General features: G+C 32.9%; 1 protein-coding gene across 1 annotated transcript in view; it reads right to left on the reverse strand.

Annotated features, from left to right (window-relative positions):
• The window catches only part of LOC106056581 (MORC family CW-type zinc finger protein 3-like), a 32,660-nt gene continuing 9,445 nt past the window's right edge, over positions 1 to 23,215 (reverse strand). Inside the window, exons 6-16 of the mRNA XM_056032312.1 lie at positions 22,846 to 22,987; positions 21,507 to 21,635; positions 17,400 to 17,525; positions 15,429 to 15,526; positions 12,274 to 12,354; positions 11,284 to 11,412; positions 9,934 to 10,014; positions 7,040 to 7,076; positions 5,695 to 5,774; positions 5,067 to 5,317; positions 1 to 3,443 (exon numbers count right to left, since the gene is read on the reverse strand). Coding sequence (XP_055888287.1) covers positions 2,428 to 3,443; positions 5,067 to 5,317; positions 5,695 to 5,774; positions 7,040 to 7,076; positions 9,934 to 10,014; positions 11,284 to 11,412; positions 12,274 to 12,354; positions 15,429 to 15,526; positions 17,400 to 17,525; positions 21,507 to 21,635; positions 22,846 to 22,987 — 2,170 coding nt within the window. The 3' untranslated portion in view covers positions 1 to 2,427. The remainder of the gene's footprint in view (positions 3,444 to 5,066; positions 5,318 to 5,694; positions 5,775 to 7,039; positions 7,077 to 9,933; positions 10,015 to 11,283; positions 11,413 to 12,273; positions 12,355 to 15,428; positions 15,527 to 17,399; positions 17,526 to 21,506; positions 21,636 to 22,845; positions 22,988 to 23,215) is intronic.

Here is a 23,215-nt window from a genome sequence, read left to right on the forward strand (position 1 = left end):
TTCATATTCAAACATAGAAATATTTAATGCATAATAAAACTGTAATGCATTTAGCTCTTTGATAATTCAAGTCCTGACATCTATCAGGTTGAAAGGGTGTTGTTATATCTGTTGATACGGTTGTGATTTGAGTTGATGTTATTTATAGTTGCGAGTACTAAGTATAAACTGTCACCAAAAAAAAATAAACAGAATAATGCCGCGTTCAAATAATATATAATTTATTAATTTATTACAACAGAAGGGCAGGTTACACATCGTCAGCTAAATAAAGCAAGTCCTTTCCTAGGGGTTACTACAAGACTTTACTAGAGGTCTCTCTCTTGGGTTGATGATATTTGTAGCTGCGAGTTTTAAGTATAAAACACTGTCACCAAAAAATAAACAGAATAATGCCTCGTTCAAAAAAATATATAATTTATTAATTTATTCCAACAGAAGGGCAGAGTCTACGTCGTCAGCTAAAGAAAACATTTCCTTTCCTAAACGTTACTACAAGACTTTACAAGAGGTCTCGTCCGTTAGTCTGTCTCTAAGCTATTTCCGTTCAAAGTTTTTAATGTACGTCGGGTCACTAAGGAAATCCCCGATTAGTCACAACTTCTACGCGTCCTTGTCATTACAATCACCACTACTGTGATACAGAGCATACAGGCTATCACATGACAGTAAACCATTCAATCATAGAAAAAAAAATACCTTGCCTATAGATCTATAAGCAAGTTTGGTCAAATGGTATTGATTTCTATAACCAGCATAGCAACATACAGTGCATACACTTTACAATGTGATTAACCAGTGGCGTAGCCGCCGTAGTAAGGCAGCCATATGGGCCCGGGTTCAAGAATATCTCAGTGGGCCCCCTCCCCTGAATACGACATTTTGAGTGTGTGACCAAAAAATGCCGGTACAAGGATCGTACCTTTTTATTTGTAAGTAATGATGTCATTAGGTTTGATTCCATTATGACTCTCTACAAGTCTTAAGAGTCAACGTTTGTACAACTGCTTAACAGAATCAAACCTTTTTTTTTTTTTTTTTTTTACATCGGTTTTCACAAAAGTAAAATTTTATTTTCACTTTGGTGTCATCCCAAGTGCTCATGTGGGCCCCCAACTGGTCATGAGTTCAAGCGCAATGAACCCCTTTCCGCCATGGTTGTTACGCCATATGCTGTGGGCCCCTAATGGTCGTGGGCCCGGGTTCAATGAACCCCTTCTCGCCATGGAGGCTACACCACTGTGCTTAAGTGCAATGAACCCCTTCCCGCCATCGTTGTTACGCCATATGCTGTGGGCCCCTAATCGTCGTAGTGTTGTTACGCCATATGCTGTGGGCCCCTAATGGTCGTGGGCCCAGGTTCATTGAACCCCTTCTCGCCATGGAGGCTATGCCACTGTGCTTAATTTTAAACCATCAACAGAACAAAAAACTAAACTATATCTAATCTAAACTTAATCTAAGTTTTTCTTTCTCAAATATTTCTAATAATAATAATAACAATAACAATAAACTTTATTGTCCGTATGGAAATTTGTCTTACATATACATATAAATAATATATATATTAGTGAATCTTAGTTTAAAAAAATATTAAAAATAGCACAGGGTCTAGCATGATCAGTTCACAAAGGTTATTGATAAATTTAAAAAAAAATGAACAATTGTACAAATGAACACATTTGTTTTAGAGAAATGCAGACAAAGCATAATACTACATGTATACATGTTTTTTATAATAGTTAACAATGTAATAAGTGAGAAGTTTATGCATTGGCGGAGAAGCTTATTTACATCATGATGCTGTTCTTCAAATGTTCAATGCATTTTATATTGTTAGTATTGTGGTATTAATTTCCTGCGTAATTGAATGATATGAAAGTTAGTGATAATTTCAAAGATTAAAACTAGTTTTAAATAAGGTGTATGATGTCTTACATAATTGTTTGTGCAGTTTTTTTTTTATTGCTGCCATCAGAGTTTGGCTAAAGGTTATTAAGAAAGACATGTATAGTGAACTAGGGCTGGTGCAGTAAACTATTAGGGTTGTTGTGGTGAACTAGGGTTGTTGTGGTGAACTAGGGTTGCTGTGGTGAACTAGGGTTGGTGCATTGAACTAGGGGTGGTACAGTGAGAGATAGTGCAGTGATGTCTGGTGTAGTGAATTAAGGTTGGAGTAATGAGTGGCCCAGTTAGAAAAGATGATGCTTAAATTGTTATTTATCCCACGGGTTCCTTACAATGTCAGTGAGAAAAGTTAAAGGTAAAAAAATGAGACCACAATAATGAGTGTTATTGATCTACAATTGATCTACAATTGATCTACATTGAAAAATAAAAAAAAAAGTAGCAGCCATAATTTTAAGCTATAATGTTAAAAAACATATTGAGCCAAAATTCATTAAATACAGGGTGGATTGGACCAGTTTAGCTCAAAAGACACTGGCTGCTGCTAGATTTTGGCTGGGTACTTTCAGAGGACAAGCTAGGCAACCAAGAAATGCTTGACAGCACAGGCTTCACATCCTTGACATCACCCATATTAAGCAAATGTAGTTCGATCATTTCCTCCACCAATTTTTCAATGTTGCTGACATCGCCGATAACCTTAGTTGGCACCATCTGGCTCAGGAGGAAGTGAACGTTGGACTGAAACTTGTTGAGTCTCTCCTCAACTTTCTCCAGCATTTGACTCTTCAGTTCCAGTTTAGTTTTGAGCTCTGCCAATTTTTCTCTGTCAAAGTTGATTTGTTGGTGTGCTTGAGGAGCCTCTGTGTCCACATCAATAACCTCATTAGTGACATTTTTTTTCTCTTTCAAGTTGCGTCTGCTAAATTGTGCAGTGGTTGAGGCAACAGATGTCGAGGGTGATTGAACTTTCGATGAAATTTTTGCAATGATGGTTTCAAGGGAGGCTTTATCATCTTTATCATCATCAGGGTTTGTCGCAGAGATGATATTTTTACCTTTATCTAAAGCTGCTCTAATATTCATATTCATGTTAGTTTCAGAGTTGTTATTATTTGTTGATTCAGATTTCTTTTTAAGCTGTGATGCTTGGGATGTAACTTCTGCAGCTGGGGAGAAAAGCTCTTCTCCAGGGGGTGTAGCTTTTCCTGCAAAAGAAACAGCCTGTGTAGAAGAGGAAGTAGCTTGTTTGATAGAAGAATCCACTTGTGCTCCAGAGGGCAAGGCTTTTGCTGCAGAAGAGATAGCTTGTTTTGCAAGGGAAGCAGCATGTGTTGAAGAGGAAGTAGCTTGCCTGATAGAAGAATCCACTTGTGCTCCAGAGGGCGAGACTTTTGCTGCAGAAGCAGTAGCTTGTTTTGCAAGGGATAGGTCTACAGCTAGAGTCGGAAAGTAAGTATCTTGTCTGATAGGAGAATGACCTTGTGCTTCAGTGAGAGAAGCTTGAGTTTCCAGGGATATAGCATTGTCCATACCTATTGGAAGAAATGAAATTGTAATTTTATAACAGCACTCAAAAGTAAAAAAAAAGTTCCCCTTTCAGACCTTGTGGTCTATAGGGCAGATGATGTAAAGGTCATCTGTTTCTGTGGCCTACAGTTAACAAGGGTGTCATGTGGCCAGCACAACGACCAACCGCCTTTACTTTTTCCCTAACTTATGTCAGGTACCCATTAGAGCTGGATGGACTCAGACTCAAAAGTTACTATACATTAATGATCCGTTCCTTCCAGACAAATATTTTTGTAATTTGGAGTTCTACCATGTCCCCCTTACCAGTTTTTCAAAGCCTTTACATGGTATTTTTTCTTTGTAAACATAACTTTCGATCAAGCATAAAAGAAAAAAAAAAAAGAAACTTTGCCATAATTTCAAATTTATGTGACCCAATGCATCAAAATATTATTAATATCATTTGTATGATTTTAAGAAAACTACAGAGCTAAAAAAAAAAAACAATGAAAAAGAAAAGTGAATCTGTGTTGTTGTTTTTTCTAAAACATGTTTTTTATTATGACATTTGGACATTCCTTCAGCAATGAAACTTGGAACCCTAGATGGAAGGAGATAGAAAGAGGGCAGGGATCCTACACTAGAAAACCATTTTGAGAAAACTGAGAACAAAATATCAGTTTTAAAATTTAAAAAATGTTTTAGTTATTTTTTTTTCTCTAGCAATCCTCATTTAAAAAGAGAGTTTATGTGCTGTCTTTCTGTCCATTTGTCTGTCATGTTTAGGTATCATTCTCAAAAACTGAAATGGCTATTGTAAAATGTGATTTCATTTATAGCTTTATCTTGCACAAATTTGACATTGGCTATAAACAGCAATTTAAAAGTGTAATTTTTTTTCAAATACATATATAGAAGATGCAAATAACGAATTTACAAAACAAGGTAAAAGGTCAGTTTGTGTTGGACATGATCTTAACTCATTTAACTTGTCACATGAGTTATGAGATTTTATTAGTTTTCCTTATCTCTATTTTCTATTTTCTCCTTACCTGTTAAAGAAGAAAAGCAAGGCCAATGACACTAGCTCCAGCTGGAATAACCTGCCCAGTGTGCAGCTGAATATTCCGGGCTCACATAGGTCTCACCAGCCACATGAGGAGACATAAAACCCCAGGGCAAAGCCCTCAGCCCCCTGGATGGACGAACTATATATATACTTTCATGCTTATAGAAAGCTCAGAGGGCTATGGTCCAATCTTATTTGTGGACCAGTGGGGGGAGGGGAGAAAGTTTTCCGTGCTGCCTTTAAGTGCTAATAAGCACAAATCGGGTGTCGAACCTTGAGCCCCTTTCATACATAGCCAAGACAAGCCAAGTTCCATACTTAGCCTCTCGACCCACATTATAGGCAAAACAGATTTAATAAATCTAAACTGTATAAAAAAAATCTTGCACATATCTCCCAATCCCCTAACTATTAAAATATCTTTTGGTGAACATAGCCAAGCCAAAGTTCTCTAATAGCTCATTCATTTTAATTAAAATATTTCAAAGCAAAGAAATCTTCCTAAACTAATAAATGCAAACAGTATCCATAGTCACTATATTTCCCTTAATTATAATTGCAAATTGTTGATACTTACTTCCATTATCGTCTAGAGTCGAATCAGGATGCACAATCTTCTTTACCGGGCTGTCTTTCTTGTTAAAAAGTGACTCTGCTACCATCAGCTTTTTGTCTTGAACTTTTGCTCTTTTGGCCACTTCTAATGGCCTAACAGGTTGAATATTTCCTACATTGTTGTGAAAATGTGTGTCCAGGATAGCTTGGACAGCTGGTCTCTTTCTCATTGTTCTTATTGCAGGTATCGTTGAAAAAGGTGTCAATGTGGATCTACAAAAGATATTTAAACAAATGTTTTAATTTGGCACAGATTAATGACATTAAAATATTAAAGACACAGTTAAAATTTGAAAAAATTTGAAACATTATCTTAAAAATAATATCTAATGTTTAATATAGTAACTACATCTATCTGCTGAAATACCTTTGTTTTTATTCTGGATATTTTGAGTTTAAAATATAGTGTACAAATTTTGCATATGTGAAAAGACACTAGTTATTCATTTCTTAATAATCTTTATGCCTTGCATGCAAATGAGTACAGAGTTATAACATTCTATTATATCTACCTTTAACAAGTTTTAGCACTTTAACTTTGAAGAGAGGGGGGAGGGGCGGTGTAACACAAGGTAAAAAAAAAGTCATACATAGGAAAGAAAGGTTGGTTTATTGCCAGCGGAGATCCTGTTTCCATCGTCTGCTCTAAAGATGCTTGTCTTAATATATTCTAGAGACAAAAATATGGAAACAAATATCGGATTAAAAAACAACTATCACATTTGTTTTTCTTTTACATACTTCAAATGAGAGGAGGGATTAAAACAATATTAATTTGCATTGAGGAGGTTCAGTGGCTGAGCGATAAAGTGCTTGGCTTCCCAACCAGAGGGCCCAGGCTCAAATCCTGGTGAAGACTGGGATTTTTTATCTTGGGGTCTATGGTGCCTCTGAGTCCACCCAGCTCTAAATGAGTACCTGATATTAGTTGGGGAAAAGTAAAGGCGGTTGGCGGTTGTGCTGGCCACACGACACCCTCATAAACCATGGGCCACAGAAAAAGATGACCTTTCTATTTTGTACCCCATACATCGCAGGGTCTGAAAGGGGAAACTTTTAAAATTAACACTATCACACAACAGTGACACATCGTAATAAGCGGAAAAGTAATTCATATTTGTTGAGGAATAGTAAAGGCAGTTGGTCGTTGTGCTGGCCACATGACACCCTTGCTAACTGTGGGCCACAGAAACATATGACCTTTATGTCAATGTTGACCCTATAGATCACAAGATCTGCAAGGGGAACTATTTGCATATAAGGTCCATCCCAGAGTGCTAATGCCTGCACAAAAAGATAACAAAGTAGGTTTTTTCAAATAACAGTATTAAAGTTGGCAAAAGAAAACTTGGCATCCATCTTTATCTGAGGCTACGCGATTTCAATACTTTTGAAAGAAAACACAAAGTTTTTTTGAGCTACTTTCGAAATCTATCCCAAACAATCACCGATGACCCTGAAAGACTTGTAAATGACTTGGGCTGACTTTGACAATGTTGAAAAGATTTGGTCAAACAGAGAATTTAGAGAATGCAGGATTCCACTTGAAACATTCAGCCTTTAATTAGTTAATGTCAGTTGTGTCTTTAAACAATGGACATGGTTACAATATTTTGTTAACTATCAGCATATAAAGACTTTTTATTACTCTATCAGATAATTCTAACGAAAATTCAAATTATTTCTGTACATAAACTTAATTCATTTGGAATCCAAAAGCTACTTTTCCAGGATCCTGTTCTTGCACCTAAAAAAATTTTTTTTTTTTTTTTTTTTTTCAGTTCAGCTATTTGTAACTAATGCGATGAATATTTCACCTATTTTAGGTAACACACATTGTAATAAAAAAAAAAAAAATCTTTCAGAAATTGGTAGAACTACGATTATGATATAATAATTATCTCTAGCTGTGACAGAAAGTATTCTTTCATTTACCTTCACTATTTGTTTCTCTAAGGATTTCTTTTCCTTCCTATACAAACAAAAGAATTATAAAAATTTTAGAAACTTTTTTTTTATATAAATGTCATATTACCAACACAATGATAAATCGTCAATATGACAAGTACAACAATTAAAAGATAAAAGCTTTCACCATGGTATCTATAACTAGGACCTCTTTCACTAAGTGATATGGGTCATCTCATAGAAATGAGATAAATGTCTGGACATAAGCTGTGGTCAGTATGATGTCGCTTACGCAGCAGTTCCCCCTCTCCATGCAGCTTATGTGTCCAAAGGACAATGCCGATACAGTTTGGGATCAGCAATGTTGCAGGCTCTGCACTGTGTGCTGCCACTGCTGCCAGCTACCTAAGGGTCACCAACTCCTAATTTTATTAAATCTTTAAAATAAACGTATTATTGAAAGAGACTTGAACGATGATTAATAATAAATAAAAATAAAATATAATAAAATTTAAAAAAAACTATAGACTGCTTGAAAACCACGAGCCCTGAAACAAGAGTGTTTGTTTTAAATGTTTGGATTGCTCCTTCAGATTTGAAGATAATTACACTCTAGCCCAAACCTCATCAGGGTGACAGGGGATGGCAACAAACGGGGTTTAAACTCAAGAAAGAAGGAAAGGAAAAGACAGCTTATAGTTCTGGAACTACTTTGTCCTGAGTATTAGAATTGCATGCACTCAAATGCCAACCCAATCTGTGATGATTGATACTGTTATAAGATCTACATTATAAGGTATACTTTCAACTACATGAACATAAGCAATAAAAGTGGAACTGAAAAATAAAAAAACATAAAAAATACTTGTCAGTTAAATTATATCATTATCTTAGAGTTTTTAGCTTTGATGTTCACATTATTATAAAACCAGAAAAACATAAAAACTACTTTAAAAAAAAAAAAAGCTTATATTAGGTGTAATTATACACATCATTGGTATAAGTGTAATAAATCTGTGTAATTAGAAATATTTTTACCAATTGTTTTAGTTTAGCTTTTAGCTTTCTCAATGCGCTATGATCCTATCACTTGTCTGGACCAGTTGTGAAAGGGGAAGGGAAGAAGGCGGTTATATTTGTAAATATTTATATGATAGTTTTTAAATGCATAAAAAAAATGTTCACTCAGGGCTTAGTTCTCAAGGGGACTAATTCAACTTATACCACAACATCTGTTAAGTATGATTTCTTTCCCTTGTCCAAGATACTAAACAAAATAATTAATTCAATTAATTACCAAAAGTTAATTTACTAATTGGTTAATTTTTTTTATTGATTCTTGTGTTTTCAGGTAAAAGAAATAATAGTGCAAAATTTTAGCTTAACCCAAAATTGGGTATGTGAGAAATAACGTGTACAAATTATTTACCATACAGACAGACAGAGTGAGTTGATATAAGATTTTTTTTTTAAAAAAGGGTATATTTCAAAACTATAATCAAATGCACTTGAGTGAAAACAATGCCTGTTGGTATTATCACATTCATTAAAGACATCATAGAATAAATAGAAGATACTGTACAGATACTGTAATTAAAGCAGTAGGTCTATTTAGTCAGCTTGATAAAGGGAGAGCATCAATGGGTAAATTCATAAATCTAAACGGAGATGATTATGTAGAGTTATAAAAATTGATTTGAAGAAAAAAAACTGAAAAACTCTGTTCAGTTGAAAACTTTCCAAACCACTCTTGTATATAAGGCATGTCTTTGGGGCTGAAGATAAAAGAAGAAGGCCGTATTTCATGTAATATAATCAATAGCACATTTCGTTTTCCCTTGACTTTCATTCTAGGGGTACTGTTTCACATTTTCCTGTTAGCAGGATATCAAGAGACAGGTCAGTCCTATCTTTTATATTGTCCAGCCAGCCTTTCTTTGGACAATATTTTCTACATGTTCCCTCCACTGTAGGTTAAAGAATAACTTATGACAGTGAGTCATGTCTTACAAAATGACTGAACCAACTCAACTTTCGTCTCATCATTGAATTGTGGAGTTCCTCCTTTTTGCCAGCCAGAGTTGTTGACTAATAAAAGCTATATAGGTATAGTTAACTCTAAAGTAATAATTATATTCCAGCACCCTACATAGTCCTGTTCTAAACACTAGAAGACCAGGTTTAATGTTTTTTGGTAGATAGTGTTTCATGCTTTATTAATTTTTTAGAGCTAGCTTAAGCACCGCTGGAAGGAAGTGAAGGGCCATGCTTAGGCTTACTTCTTGCAGATTTGAACAGCTTCTCTGCCTGTAAAGATTCCACAGTGGTGAGCTATGATGTCTTTATTATGCCACAATAGCCAGTTTCTTCCCTGTATTAATTTAAAGGGTCATCCTTTTTTTTTTTAGGTCCTGGCAACTTGTATTATGAAGTGTTAAGGGCAATGTTCCTAACAATCAAAATATGTTGTATGTGCTATTGTAAGATACATACCACATTCATTCACATTCATATATATTTAAAATAGCAGAGTGCAATTATTAGCAATTATAACATAATGTGATTTTTAAGTTCTATCACATTGACTATGAAAATACAACAGAAGAAATAATTTGGTTTTAAAAATAATAATCTCCAGTTCATAATTAAATTTGTCATCGACATTCTCTGTCAACATAGTGAGCAGCTTCTACATTCTCCGTGTCTATCTCTATTCCTCTAATGTATTCAATAAAGTAGTTGCATCAAGCTGCACTATTTTTGACCACAGAAACTGTAGGTCTGCAACTTTGGGATTGATACTCAAATATTAAATCAACAGCTACTTCAAATCCAACATTACAAGAGAGGTACTGGGTATCCATGAAAATTCAGGTTAAATTTATTTATGTTTTGAAATTTAAAAAACATCTCAAACTTACTGTTTTTGTTTGTTTACTTTCTGATAGCTTGGTCTCGCATGTTCATCTTTGCGTTCCTGTTCTTCTGGATCTTCACATCGACTTGAAGAGATAAAAACATTTTATTTTGAATATCTATTTTTTTTTCTTTACTTATCTCATTAGCTACTAATGCGCCCAAATGCGCCCTTCCCCCCTCAGTACTAATGCGCCCAAATGCACCCGCCACAGCACACATACAGCGTGACTTGCGTAGCTCTCGTTTTCCTGCGCAACACATGGTGTGATTTTGAGCTGGCTGGGTTTTTTAAAAAGTAGAAATATAGATCGTTTCGTTTAAAAAAAAAACGGATGTTTTTACGTCTTTCGCTTCAGTTTCTATGGGCCTTCGAAGTTTGTTGATTTTTTTTTTCGATTTTTCTTAGCTGCACAGGCCATTTTCTCAATGACCTTTCAATTTTTAGACCCGTTATCGCAAATAATACACTAAATACAGCTAATAATGAACTTGATAGTGATCAAGACATTGATCATTAGAATTTAGCGCTACATTTAGACTTAGATCTAGTCCGATTCAGAGAGAGAGTGAAGGAAACATTAGATCGATCATCTAGCCTAGATCTAGACTATTCTGGATCTAGCGTCAATGAATCTTCAACATCTTTGACTGATATTTTGAACAGCTTTTATTTACCACATGAAAACTTTAGATGAAATAGATCTAGTTGGGGGTGTACCAACGTTGGTTTGGACAATGGTTTGATTACTTTTGCTTTGTTATGCTAGAAGTCATGAAATCTGAGACACATGCAGAACCACATCAGCATGATGCCGTGTTCAGGCAACTAAGGGCCTCACGCGTACCCAGTGAAAGTCAGTAAATACTCAAGACATATACAGATTTTATATATAAGCATAATGTTTATTGTATAGGCCTACTAAATTCCTACTTAAAAACATTACAGGTCTTTGGGTAAAATTTAAATATTACCAAAAATTACAGATCTGATGGGGGGGGGGGGTGTCCACCAGTCTTCAAAAAATCAGGCACTCGAACAAATTTTTGTCTTTGCCTGTTGTTTTTATTGTTTTAATCTTGTAAAACCTATTCAAGTTATACATCATTTTAAAGGTCATCCATTTCTCTTTTTTTAGAAGTATTTTTTGTTATTGATAGATGTTGTTTTATGTTATTTAAAATATATTTTGTAAAGTCAGTCTATTGATGTTTTGGAGTTATCTCCCTTTGCTTAGTATTTAGAGAGATGCTGCTTAGGTATGGGCTTAGTAGCTAATGAGTTATAAAAAAAAAATTTTTATGTTTATGTATAAAAACAGAATCAATGTAACAAGACAAAATTAGTTAAATACTTGTGCTTGGTGTCCTCATTCAAATAGCAGTACCACTGTTCAGGAAGGTTTTTTTTGTCCGTTCCTTTTGGCAGACGTCTCCATTTCCCACACTGATCACAATTGGCCCATAAAGAATCTGGCTGTATGCTTTGTATTGAAAACAAAATATAATTCCTTAACATGAGCATTTAGATAAATACATTACTGTGTTATTATTTGCAAGATCATCTATAACTTTTAAGATAAGGTACGAAAAATGCTAAAGACAAATTTGTACAAATGCTCCTTCTTCCCTAGTGCTATTAGTGCATGGATTGGGTTGCCTGAGCCAGCGATGAGAACTTATGACTTGGCAGAATTTAAGTCATTGGTTAACATGCATGACTAGATGCATGACGTGCAGGATGTAATCATCTTCTTTTTTGTAACTGTATTTTATAAGATAAGCTAAGATGAAAGCCTACAACAGTCAAGTTAAGTAACATAAAGATATTTGTAATACAATTAGCTGTACATAATCTTAGTCAATGTCTAGAAAGCTGGATGGCTGTCTGGACGAGTGGTATGTGTGCTGGACTGTCGTTACGATGGTCCCGGGTTCGCCACCTGCCCTTTGTCATCGCTTGTCATCCGGCAGAAGGCGTGGACTATGATGTAGATTATCTTCAACTCTCAAGGAACATCCAAAATGTGCAAGACATTTTAGAAACATCTAAATATGTACAGCATTTTACTAACAAACAAACATTTAAGAAGTGGAGAGACTTGTGTAGATTGAGAATATCCATCCTCCTCCAGTTTCTAAATTGAATATTTTTTATCCACTTTTTACAAGGCCTTTCCCCCAACTAAATCGCTGAAAAGTCACAAAAAGCTGTTATGTAGAAGAGGCATTAATATCATTCTAGAACAAAAGCTTTGATCAATGGTTCAAGTAGGCATTACAGTATGTCAGTACACTAGTTCTGGGACATTAAAGTTTGCTATTACATCTGAAATGTTTCTTACCTTTCTTTATTATTTTCAATCTCCTGGTGTTTCTCATTCCAATAATCATTCAATTTGTCTGCAAAGGCTTTTAAAACAGTGCTGGAAACACACACAAAAAATGACAGTTTACTCTGGAAAAAAATGCAACCTAACTTTTACCTAACACAACTACACCAAGCTGCATTAAACTTTGAACAAACATTCTTATCAGAAAAAAAAAACATTAACCAACCAGTCAATGACCTCTGGAATTTCATTAAAAACTATCTTAAAAACATTATAGAAAATCATATACCAACTAAATATGTATCAAACAAAATAAATAAATGCTGGTTTAATAATTGATTAAAGAAGCTTTGTAAACAAGGAAAACCTATATAGAAAATTTAAAGAAACTAAGGCAGAAAGAGTTTATAAAAAGTATATTATAATTAAACACCTAACCCAAAAAGTAAGCAGAGTGAATACATAAACAATGTAATATCTAAGGATAACAACAAAAACCTATAGTCATCCAAGAAAATGGAAACAACAGGCATATGGCCATTAAAATGAGAAGATAACTTAACACATAATGATAATGAAACTAAAGCTAACATCCTAAACAAATACTTTGCATCAGCATTCTCAGCCCCAGGAGACAAAGACATAGTACTTAATTTGAACCAAGTAGACAACATAGGAGATATAGAAGTACAAGAAAAGGGAATCCAAGAACTATTAGCCAACACCAAACCAAATAAAGCGTCTGGACCTGATGGTATTCCAGCTAGATACTCAAAGAACTAAGCTATGAGACAGCACCAGTGTTCAAAATAATTTTTCAGGCATCTCTTAACAAGGGCAGAGTACCAAGGGACTGGAAAGAAGCTAATGCCATCCCCTATTTTAAAAAGGAGAAAAATCTGACCCAGGAAACTACAGACCAGTATCACTTACCTGCATCACATAAAAAATTCTAGAACGCTTAATATGCACAACATCATAAACCACTTAGACAAACATAATGTCCTCACACCATACCAACATGGCTTTAGGAAATATAGATCATGTGAAACAGAACTAATAGGACTAATTTATGATTTTTCAAAAATTTTAGATTATAGTGAGCAAATAGATGCTATCTTATTAGATTTTTCCAAGGCTTTTGACAAAGTTCACACCATAGTTTGCTTAAAAAATTAAAATATTTTGGCATGGATTAAAGATTTTCTGATAGGGAGAGAACAGACTGTAATAATAAATGGCTCTTAATCTACACAATTAACAGTAAACTCAGGTGTACCTCAAAGAACAGTCATAGGTCCATTACTATTTTTAATTTACATAAATCATTTACCAAATAGCATTAGTTCAGGAACAAAAGTTAGATTATTTGCAGATGATTGAATAATATATAGACAATAAAAACAACCCAAGATACAGAAATTTTACAAAGAGAATTAGATGAATTACAGAAATGAAAATCAAATTGGAGCATGTCTTTCCACCCAGAAAAATGTCAGTTATTAAAAGTAACAAAAAACTTATCTTATTCATGGCAAACCAGTAATACAGACTAAAAACGCAAAATACATAGGTGTTATAATAAATGAAAAACTGTCATGGAGTCACCATATTGATGAAACTATAAAAAAATCAGCATTATGTAATGACACAAGACGCGTAGAAGTTGAGTTTAATCGGGTTTTTCCTTAGTGACCTGACAAGTAATTAAAATGTAGGATTACAAACTAGGGAGAGTAACGGACAAGACGCCTTGGAGGACGACGCTAGGCTGGCGACAACAGAGGACTGTGCCCTTTTTATTATTCATTAAATTGTTGAAATTATAAGCCTGCATTATAAAGTATATTCATTGTTATTCTGTTGTTGTGTCTTCAATGAATTTGCATGCAACATCAACGTCTATATAATCATCAACAAAACAGACCATCAACAATTAGGGCTTATTAAAAGACATTTCTATAAATCAAATAAGAACATAAAACTAAAATGTTATTTAACCTTGGTTAGGCCAATAATAGAATATGAATCCTCTGTTTGGCACCCCTCAGACACAAAATAGAGCAGTGAGATTCATAACAAAAGAATATTCACATTTGACTAGAGTAACACCTTTAGTAAAATTACTAAATTTAGAAAGCCTTCAGGACAGAAGACTCAAAAGTAAAGTAGCAATTATACATAAAACACTGAACCATAATCTTCAAAAGTTCAAATACAAAAACAAAAACTGATAAAATACTCAGAAAGACACAAAGATAAAGGCACATTCTTCATTCCATATGCTAGGACAAATTTGTACATATGCTCCTTCTTCCCTAGTGCTATTAGAGCATGGAATGGGTTGCCTGAGCCAGACAAACCAGTGACTTAGCAGAATTTAGGTCACTGGTAAATATGCATGACCAAATGGGTGACGCATTGGAAGAAATCATCTTTTTTGAAGTTATGTCTATATTATTTAAGATAAGTTTTAACAAAAGTCAAAGATAGGAAGGATCAATTTGAGGAATTTAGTTTTTTAGACTCTACTCCGGTCTCTAACAGAAGTCATCTCACTAATTTTATAATTGATAAATACCAGCACTTTTTTTTTCCGATAACCCAAGTTTTTATTAAGTAAGTTAATTACCCCTGTCAGACCCCTGTCAGACATTTGGATGTATAGGGCAGATGATGTAAAGGTCAACTGTTTCTATGGCTTATGGTTAATGATGGTGTCATAAGGCCAGCACAATGACCAACCAACTATACATTACCCAACTCAGATGCATGATAAAAATCCAGAAATTGAAAATCACAGACTTGACCAAGACTTTTTACCAGTCAGCTCCCACTGACCCAAGTTTTTTTATTATGCTTATGCATTTTGTCATTTTTTAGGCCTTGACCTGAATTTGAGGGTAAACACAAGTAATTTCATAACCTGATTTGTTTTTTTTTAATCAACTGAAAGTTCCCCCTTGCCCAATTTAAATGACAACATTTTATATTTTGATTTAAACTTTTAGTTTTTATTGGGTGGAGAACAGTCATGGGAGGAATCTTCAAACTAGGAGTTGGAAAAGGTACTGTTCACATTGTGCTTATATTTCAAAGAGGAACTTTCAATTATGATAAAAAGAAATAAGCTTATCTACAAAGAAATGACTTTTTTTTTTCCTTACTTGAATTTTTCATCAACGTTGAAATCTTGTTTAATGTGAGTAGGCTGAAGGAAGTCTACTTCTGCAACTCCAATGACGCCAACTCCCATTCCATTGGCCTAAATGAAAATAAACAATAGCATGCAAGAAATTCAAGGTGGATGAGTGGTTCAGTGCTTGCTTCCAAACCTGGGGTCCTGGGTTCAAATCTCTATAAAGACAGGGATTTTGAATTTCAGGATTTTTAAGGCACCCCTGAGTCTACCCATCTCTTATGAGTACCTATGACTTTAGTTGGGAAAAGTAAAGGGGGTTAGTCATTGTGCTGGCCACATGACACCCTGCTCATAAACAGATCTTAACATCATCTGCCCCATGGATTGCAAAGTTTGAAACGGAAACGTCTTTTATATATATAAAAGAACTTATATATAACTTTTATATATATATCTATATTATAAAGTAGAATGTGAGGGGTATGTATGTATGTATGTTACTTATAGACATCAAAACCGCTTGACCAATCTTGATAAAACTAGGCAGGAATGTTCCTTGGGTACCAACTTAGACCGTAGTGTATGTATTGTAGCCCTAAAACAAACTTAAGACCCTCAACAAAAAAAAAGTTGTCCGACTCTATTACAGCTATAGTATTTTATGGATCTAGGCCATGTCTACAATGTTGACATGAGAAAAGATAGAAAGGATTTAGACCTAGATCTAATTTTAAGAAATACACTTTGCGCAGATAGTTTTTTACTTTGACACATGAAAAGACAAAAGAAGATCCATTGATTTCATTATATAATAAAATTAACCTTCAATTTTGTGTTTCAAAAGCATTTTTTACATTAATTAGTTCCTTATATCTGTGATTACAGATTTCCTGACGAACATTCTTTCATTAGACAATACCGTAATGAATCGCGTACTAAATATTAATTCGTTTAATTGTTTACTTTATAATCCCATCCCTAGATCTAAAACTCTAATTCAACTCTAAGATGATAAAACTTCTCTTCGCACAGATAGTTTTATACTTTAACACATAAACATATTAATTAAAGTCCATTCATTTCATATTTTGATCAAATAAACATTCAAATTTGGTTTTCTAAAGCTACATTGGTTTACGAAAGCTGCGAAGCCGAGTTAAAGGCCTAGATCTATATTCATTCATGAATCGCGTACTAAAAATTATTTCGTTTTATTGTTACTTTATAATCCCATCCCTAGATCTAAAACTCTAATTCAACACTAAGATGATAAAACTTCTCTTCGCACAGATAGTCTTATACTTTAACACATAGATCTAAACATATTAATTAAAGTCCATTCATTTCATATTTTGATCAAATAAACATTCAAATTTGGTTTTCTAAAGCTACATTCGTTTACGAAAGCTGCGAAGCCGAGTTGAGATAGGCCTAGATCTATATTCATTCATGACTCGCGTACTAAAAATTATTTCGTTTAATTGTTCACTCTATAATCCCATTTATTTAACAAAGCTATCGCTCTTTTCGTTTTTAATAGATAAGAATGTATCGACTTCGGGTAAACCCATTTTCGCAAACCTAATTTTATTTTCGTAGCGAAAGAGAAAAAACTTGAAAGGATCATTAGCTACGTTTAACATACATCTAAATCCAATCCACTAGATTATTCAAAAGAAATGTTTTAATTAAAAAAAAAAATGGATTTAAGCCTTTTAGCTATTTTGATTTGATAGCATTATTCACACTATTTTTACATTGACACATTCGCTTTACTTATTACATTATTATTTCGTTTAATTGTTTACAAAACACTCTCAGTGACTATATCGAAAGTAATGTGCAAATAAAGACCCGCGGGTCGCGGGTAACATATGTCTAGTATATATATATAAGAAATTCTACACCAAAAAAAAAATTATTATTATTAACATTATATTATTAGAACAATATTGCTACTATCATTAAAATAAAAAAATAATTATTTTTGGCTTACTTGCTTTTGGTATCCAACTTTTTCATATGCTTTGATGAGTCGATTGTTGTGATATAACATCATGCCATAGTCTTCTGAATCATGGTCCTCACATCTGAAGCCGATGGTTATCTGGATTGTCTTTTTCTGTCAAAACACCACATATATGTAGTTAAATGAATAGATTAGGTCTATATGTTCCATTGATACCATTCAAATAGTTATAAATGAGTTTAAAAAATTGTCAACTATTTCAATTTTTTTACTTTACAAGTTTTGTTGAGTTTTTTTTTTAATGTAAATATAGCCGATATAGTTAACATATAGTTAGCCCTTATAGTTAGCAAATAGTTATCTACCTTTCACTTAGAAACATATTTGTTTTTAATATTGCTTTTTTTTTTTTTTTTTTTTGTAATTGTAAGATAAAAAAAACAGAACAAGATGCCAGAAACATAAGTAGAAACAATTACAAGAGATAAGATCAATTGAGCAAGTAAAATATAAAAGAAGTTATGTTTCAAGTTAGCAATTACTTTTTTTATAACCAAGGAATTAGTGAAATGTTCGAGTATCAAATAATTTTTCTAGGTTATCAATATTCTTTCTTGTAGACTGTTAATTACAAAAACATCTCTTTATTTTTCTCACCAATATATAAATTGTTGAGAGACAGATTTAGTCATCAGTGAGTCTAAAGCAACAGCTTGATTAGCGAACATAAATAATACTCAAGTCTGAGCCTTTCAGTAAAAACAAACTTTTACTAGCCTGATTGCCAATCACCCTTCAAGTCCTTACTGTAAAACTGTCACATCCTCAATTTCTGTCTTAAACATTTTGGTTCTAAATTATTATCCCGCTAAATAGCGTACTAGCATTATTCCCATCCAAATTATTAAAAAGCATAAAAGGAAAATCTGAATATCCTCTAACCTGCCCAAGGTTACACATATATCAAGTAAAGAAAAATGGGCTCTAAGAACAGCAATAAAAACATCTTGTGATTAGTGCTTTGAGTAGACCAAACAGCAAGAAAAAAAACAACAGATATGGCCACAAGCCATGCTGGAAATTATTGTTTAAACTGTTAAATAACTGTCATCCTAATAAACTAAACAAATTGAATTTTAAGAATAACATGTTCTATTTTCTACTTGACTGTATTATGTTGCTTTGGTGTATTCTGTTGGAAATAATTTGACTACAAGATGTGAAAAGGGTGTGTCTGAGCTCTTTCTTGACCCCCCAGCTTCATCTAGAACACTGTTTTGCTGTGTTCTTTTATAGTCTTCCCTTACATCTTGCAGCCTGTGGGTTTCAATGTAAGGTCTGTCAAGCTCTGTTGTTGGCATCTTTTTTTGGGGGGGCGTGACCAATCCATTTCCACTTTCTTTCTAAGCTCTGCACCTCTATATTTCTCTTACAGTTTGGTGTTTTCTACTCTGTTTTACCACTGACTGTGTTTCCTACTTTGTCTTATGACTGTGGGTTTCTGACTGTAGGTGTTTTTTTTCTACTTTGTCTTACGACTGTAGGTGGGTTTTTTCTACTTTGTCATATGACTGTAGGTATTTTCTACTTTTGTCATGACTGTAGGTGTCTTCTAATTTGTCTTATGACTGTAGGTGTTTTCTACTTTTTTTGTCTGTATTCACAAGCGATAATGAGCATTAAATAAACTGACTGAAGCAAAGTGTAGGATGAAACAAAAGTCCAAGTTTTCTGTCACAAGATCAATGAACCAGTGTTGAACCCTATTCTATTAGGTTGCTTTCCTAACCCCAGTCTGCAATTGTCAGTTCATAATTATTGTTAAGTACAATATCTCTGATCAGCAGCGCCTTTTGTAACTCAGTATTTTAATTATCTTACATAAGCTCTAACTTGACTTTAAAAAAATTTTCTGCTATATATATTACTATAAGCTTTAAATTCACATACCTATGTGTTAATCTAGTCTTTTTTTTTACACTCTGTCTGTCTGATAAAAAGTTTGTACACATTATTTATCCCACACCCAATCTCAGATCAAGCTGAAATTTTGCAGTTATTTCTTTTACCTGACAACACAGGAATCAATTTAAAAAATTAACCATTAGCTATTGGTAATTAATTATTTTGTTTGATATCTTGAACAAGGGAAAGAAATTATCTTTGACAGATGTGGTGGTATAAGTTGAATTAGTCCCCTTGATGACTCAAGCCCTGAGTGCATTTAAAATAAAACGATCATGTAAACATTCACCAAGATACCCCCCTTCTTCCCTTCAACTTTCCCAACTGGTCCAGACAAGTGATAGGATCATAGCACATTCAGAAAGCTAAAAGCTAAACAAAAACAATTGGTAAAAATATTTCTATTGCACAGATATATTATGTCTAGGTCAATCATAACAATTATAACAATGACATACAAGACTGATCCAAACTAATTGATACAATTACACTTAATATAAGCTTTTGGGTTTTTTTTAAAGTATTTTTTTTGTTTTTTAATAATGTGAACTTCAAAGCTAAAAATTAATACAGAAAAACTCAAAGGTAATGATAAAATTTAACTGACAGCTAATTACACAGTACCAACTGGCAAAGCACAATAAACATAAGCAAACAAAGTAAAAAGTGGGTCAGATATTTATAACAGATCGGCCATTAACATGACAATATCGCCCAATCTTAAAACATTAGCATAAATTTCTCTAACACTGTGAACTCATGATCTGAAATGTTGGCTTACCAAAGATTATTTCTCCTGCTTAAACAAAAATTATAAAGGATGTTTACTTTTTTAAATATTCCAATCAGCTATGAATTTGGTTAGATTTTTTAAATAAATTCAAATTATGAACTAGTCAGAACATAACTTTATAGAAGGACAAGTTTACACATTTAAATATTACTGATGCTAACATATCAAAACTACATATAACACTCATTTAGAGTAGGATATTTACTTTTCGAAATACTGCAATCATTATTCAACTAGGCAACATTCTAAAAATAAATTCATGGTATGAAAGTGTCAGAGCAGAAGGGCATGTTTACAAATATTTAGTTACTAGTGCTAAGATATTAAAACTACATAAACCACACCACAAGAACAAGAGAGTAACTTGTAATGGAAGGCTTCACTGTAGAATATAATAAATGGACTTCTACTAAAATTATACCTTTATATTTAATAAAACACTTTGTATTCCTTTTTTTTTTCAAATCAAGCCACTGACCTTTTTTATTTAATGTATAAATATTCTCTCAAAGTTATAATTATATACAAGAAAAAAATGTGAATATATTGTTATCATGAGATACTAGAAACAATTTTTTTAAAAATATTTATTGCATGAATCTTTTTTTTTTGTTACATTCCTAAAACACATGATGAGCTCTTATAAGTTTGTAATTTCCCAGGTTTTCAGTAGAAGATCATATTATATTCCGAAAGTAAAAGATTTGAAAACAAAAAGTCTTACTTAGAAGGTTAAAAATAATAACCTTGGCTAAGACAAATACTTTGATATAAAAACAAAATCAATATTTTAAAATAAAATAACAAAATGTGAATATATTGTTATCATGAGATACTAGAAACAATTTTTTTAAAAATATTTATTGCATGAATCTTTTTTTTTTTGTTACATTCCTAAAACACATGATGAGCTCTTATAAGTTTGTAATTTCCCAGGTTTTCAGTAGAAGATCATATTATATTCCGAAAGTAAAAGATTTGAAAACAAAAAGTCTTACTTAGAAGGTTAAAAATAATAACCTTGGCTAAGACAAATACTTTGATATAAAAACAAAATCAATATTTTAAAATAAAATAACTGACATATATAAAATGTACGACAGCTTGCTAAAAAATAAAACATAACCATCCACAGGTTGTTTTTTTTATAGTTCATTAAACAGACATACCTTAAGTTTACTTTCCTAAGTAGGTCTAATCAGGTTCACTCATTCATACCAAGATAAAGTCCATAACTACTAAACTCCATTATTTCAATTTTTTTGGTCAAGCCACTATTACATATTCAATCGTACACACCAGAATTATGGTGAGCATTTTTTTTTTTCAATTTCCAACTATTTATACTACAAAATGTAAACGACAGTTAGACTTACCAGCCAAAGTGGCCTGTAGGTGTCAACTTCTGTATGGGAAAGATTTTTGGAAATAATCTTTGCCCTCACATTGGACCCTCGTAAAGTAATTCTCATTTTTGGCCTCAAAAACAAAATTCTGCAATATTCCTAAGAAAAAGTCAAACACAGAGAAGTTATGGCAATTCAGTTTCATGAAGTTATTAACTAATACCTACTAGAATATTAAATTGAAATTCAAATCAATATAGTTCTGTGGAGCAGAAACATAGTTCTTCAATTTAAATGAGAAAAAAAATAAAAACCTGACATATTTTGAGGAGTAAATGAGTATATGTCGCAACTATTGAATTAGTTGTATAATAATAATATTCTTAATCTAATAGCGCTGCTTTCATCAATAGGCGTTGACGTCATTTTCAGTAATTTTATTTTTGTGTTGTGTTAGTGATCTCCCCTTGTCGCTCGTCATAAATGTTTCGTAGGACGTCAAATTTTTCTTCTTGATTGTTTGGAAGACTCACTCCCTCTTGAGCTATAGAGCCAAGTGTATCTTTTGAGTTCCTGAATTATACTTGAGTCTTCGTTACTGGATAGCTTAGCGTTGGCCTTGGATTATTTTGACCCCTATTTAGGGTGAGTTTTATTTCACATTGTAAAGTTATTTTAATGTAAAATTCCATCATATTCGTATTTTTTATAATTAGATTAGAGGATTAGAAGAATCTATTATTTGTCTTTCTATAGGGTTTCAGTCTCAGGTTGTCTGTCTGAGGTTTTCGCCTCAGGTTTCTGGACTGAAGTTCGAGTCTGAGATTCCAGATTCCTATATCCAGATTTGGTATACATAGTGACGTTGTGATTTATGTTGCTGCCATGAACTTTGGTTATCTTCATTGTTATCATGAACAGTTACAGATGAATCTTTCTTTTGAAATGGAACATTGATTAGGTCAATATTGTTACTTATAAATACTATTTACGTATTGGAATTGAACCATATTATACTATATCATAATATACATATATACTTGTGTTCATATCATTTTCATTATTCATATATCAGTTCATTGTATAAATATCTTTAGATTAAACTTATAATTTAATTTAAATCATCATACACATTGTCTATTAGTTTATGTATAATTGAGTGTGTATGGTGTGTCTGTTGGGCTGAACTTGTGCCTAAAAATATTAGAAGTTCTAAAGTAATTATAACATATACACACATTAAAATTACACTTTTCATACTTAAACAATTAATACTTCAGTAATTAATTCAACAAAAACAATTCATCAAAGACTATAATACTGTCTAAGTTAGCTAATTTTTTAATTTAGAAATTTTTCTTACACATACCCTCAATGACCTTCTAAATTTAGATGAGTTTTTCTTAATGTTTTTAACTTCTACATATTCATCGTCTTTCATGTGAACCTCTCTGCATTTTATATCTTTTGGGTCACTGTTAAAATCCAGTTCTAGTAATTCATCTTTCAATCTAAAATATCATTTTAAAACATTAAAAACATAAAACAAATACATTAGAAAAAAGAAGTATTGATTTCATGATATGGTTTATAATTTTTTTGAAATGCCACAGGAGAAATTACCAATATATTTAGACTATTTAAAGAGATTTTCTAATGGAAATATATGCTACAAAGGATTCATTATGAATACTGTTGATCAACCTATGCTGTGTTATTTGTAGAGTGTTGATTATGAC

This window comes from Biomphalaria glabrata, chromosome 6 (genome assembly GCF_947242115.1).
Source record: "Biomphalaria glabrata chromosome 6, xgBioGlab47.1, whole genome shotgun sequence".
Taxonomy (NCBI): domain Eukaryota; kingdom Metazoa; phylum Mollusca; class Gastropoda; family Planorbidae; genus Biomphalaria; species Biomphalaria glabrata.